Genomic DNA, 1,162 nt, shown 5'->3' with positions numbered 1-1,162 from the left:
TTTCCTATACTTTTTATTATTTGTCCTATACTGCTATACTGTATTTCTGAGAATCTGTATGGTTACAATGTATTCATGTCTGTGCAAAAATGCCATAAAGATTGCATATTTACATGTACTGTACTTTGTGTTCATAGATTATGTGATTTTGATTTTTTATATGCCAAATACACAATGGCAATAAAGTTAAAATGAAAATTGTTCATCCTATAAGTGTATCATATAAATAATGTTAAAACAAACACAAACAGACCTAAAGAGGACATAAAACATGGTTGTAAACACATTGTAAACTTCTTTTCAAAACAATTCCAGTATGTCTAGCATGCATTATGAGTGTGTCTGTTTGTGTGCATACTGACTCCAGCGAGAGCTTCTCCTCTTCTTCATTCAGGTTAGGGAGTCTGTGTAGACCTAAAGTCATCCTGAGAGCATCAACATGCTCCTTCAGAGGTTTGTACTCATCATGCAGGCGGCGAGTTGTTTCTAGCAGCTTATTCAGGTCATTCTCCGACTGTTTGATGGTGCTCTCCATCTGAGAGGACATGATTAGGAATTTCAGAAAAACATGTAATATGTTCAGTATAAGCTATAATCATTTTACCCTTTCTACTAAAAATGATAAAAACACTGAAGCTCCATTCTCTATATTTATTATATAATGTTGGTTGAACTATTCTCAATTCTGTTACTAAATTGTACTCATCTAAAAACTGAACTGAGATTCCAGTCACACTTCCTCTATAGCGAGAGATTTTAGTACTCACTCACCACATTTATATCAGCATGGATGAGCCTCAGCTCCTCCACATGTGCCATTTTCTCTTGTAGAAGCAGATCCATCTCTTGTTTATACTCTTTCAGATGCTTCTCCTCAGACTCCAGAGCCTCAAACTCAACCTTAAGACGAGACTTGATCTTCTGCATCTGGACAGTCTTGTTCCTGCAGCCAGTGGCAGAGACAAAAGACAACAGCTGTCAGTTTATTTCTCTCAGTCATAAATGCAAAAAAAAAAAAAAAACACAATCTCACAGAAACAACAAGATCTAAAACAAAAAGCTTTAAATTTGTGTGAAATTATGAATAAGTTAATAGACGTTCTGCATTGATTTGATAAGATAAGCTGATGATTTATTTGATTGATAAGCAGGAGGACTAATA

General features: G+C 34.9%; 1 protein-coding gene across 1 annotated transcript in view; it reads right to left on the bottom strand.

The window, feature by feature from the left end:
* zc4h2 (zinc finger, C4H2 domain containing) overlaps positions 1-1,162 on the bottom strand; it is an 8,874-nt gene that overhangs the window by 6,999 nt on the left and 713 nt on the right. Inside the window, exons 2-3 of the mRNA XM_035668821.1 lie at positions 772-943; positions 363-535 (exon numbers count right to left, since the gene is read on the bottom strand). Coding sequence (XP_035524714.1) covers positions 363-535; positions 772-943 — 345 coding nt within the window. The remainder of the gene's footprint in view (positions 1-362; positions 536-771; positions 944-1,162) is intronic.

This window comes from Morone saxatilis, unplaced genomic scaffold, assembly GCF_004916995.1.
Source record: "Morone saxatilis isolate NCDOM2014 unplaced genomic scaffold, NCSU_SB_2.0 Contig22, whole genome shotgun sequence".
In the NCBI taxonomy this organism is placed as follows: Eukaryota; Metazoa; Chordata; class Actinopteri; family Moronidae; genus Morone; species Morone saxatilis.
The sequence above is the reverse complement of the archived record's forward strand: the minus strand, read 5'-3'. Positions and strand labels throughout refer to the sequence as shown.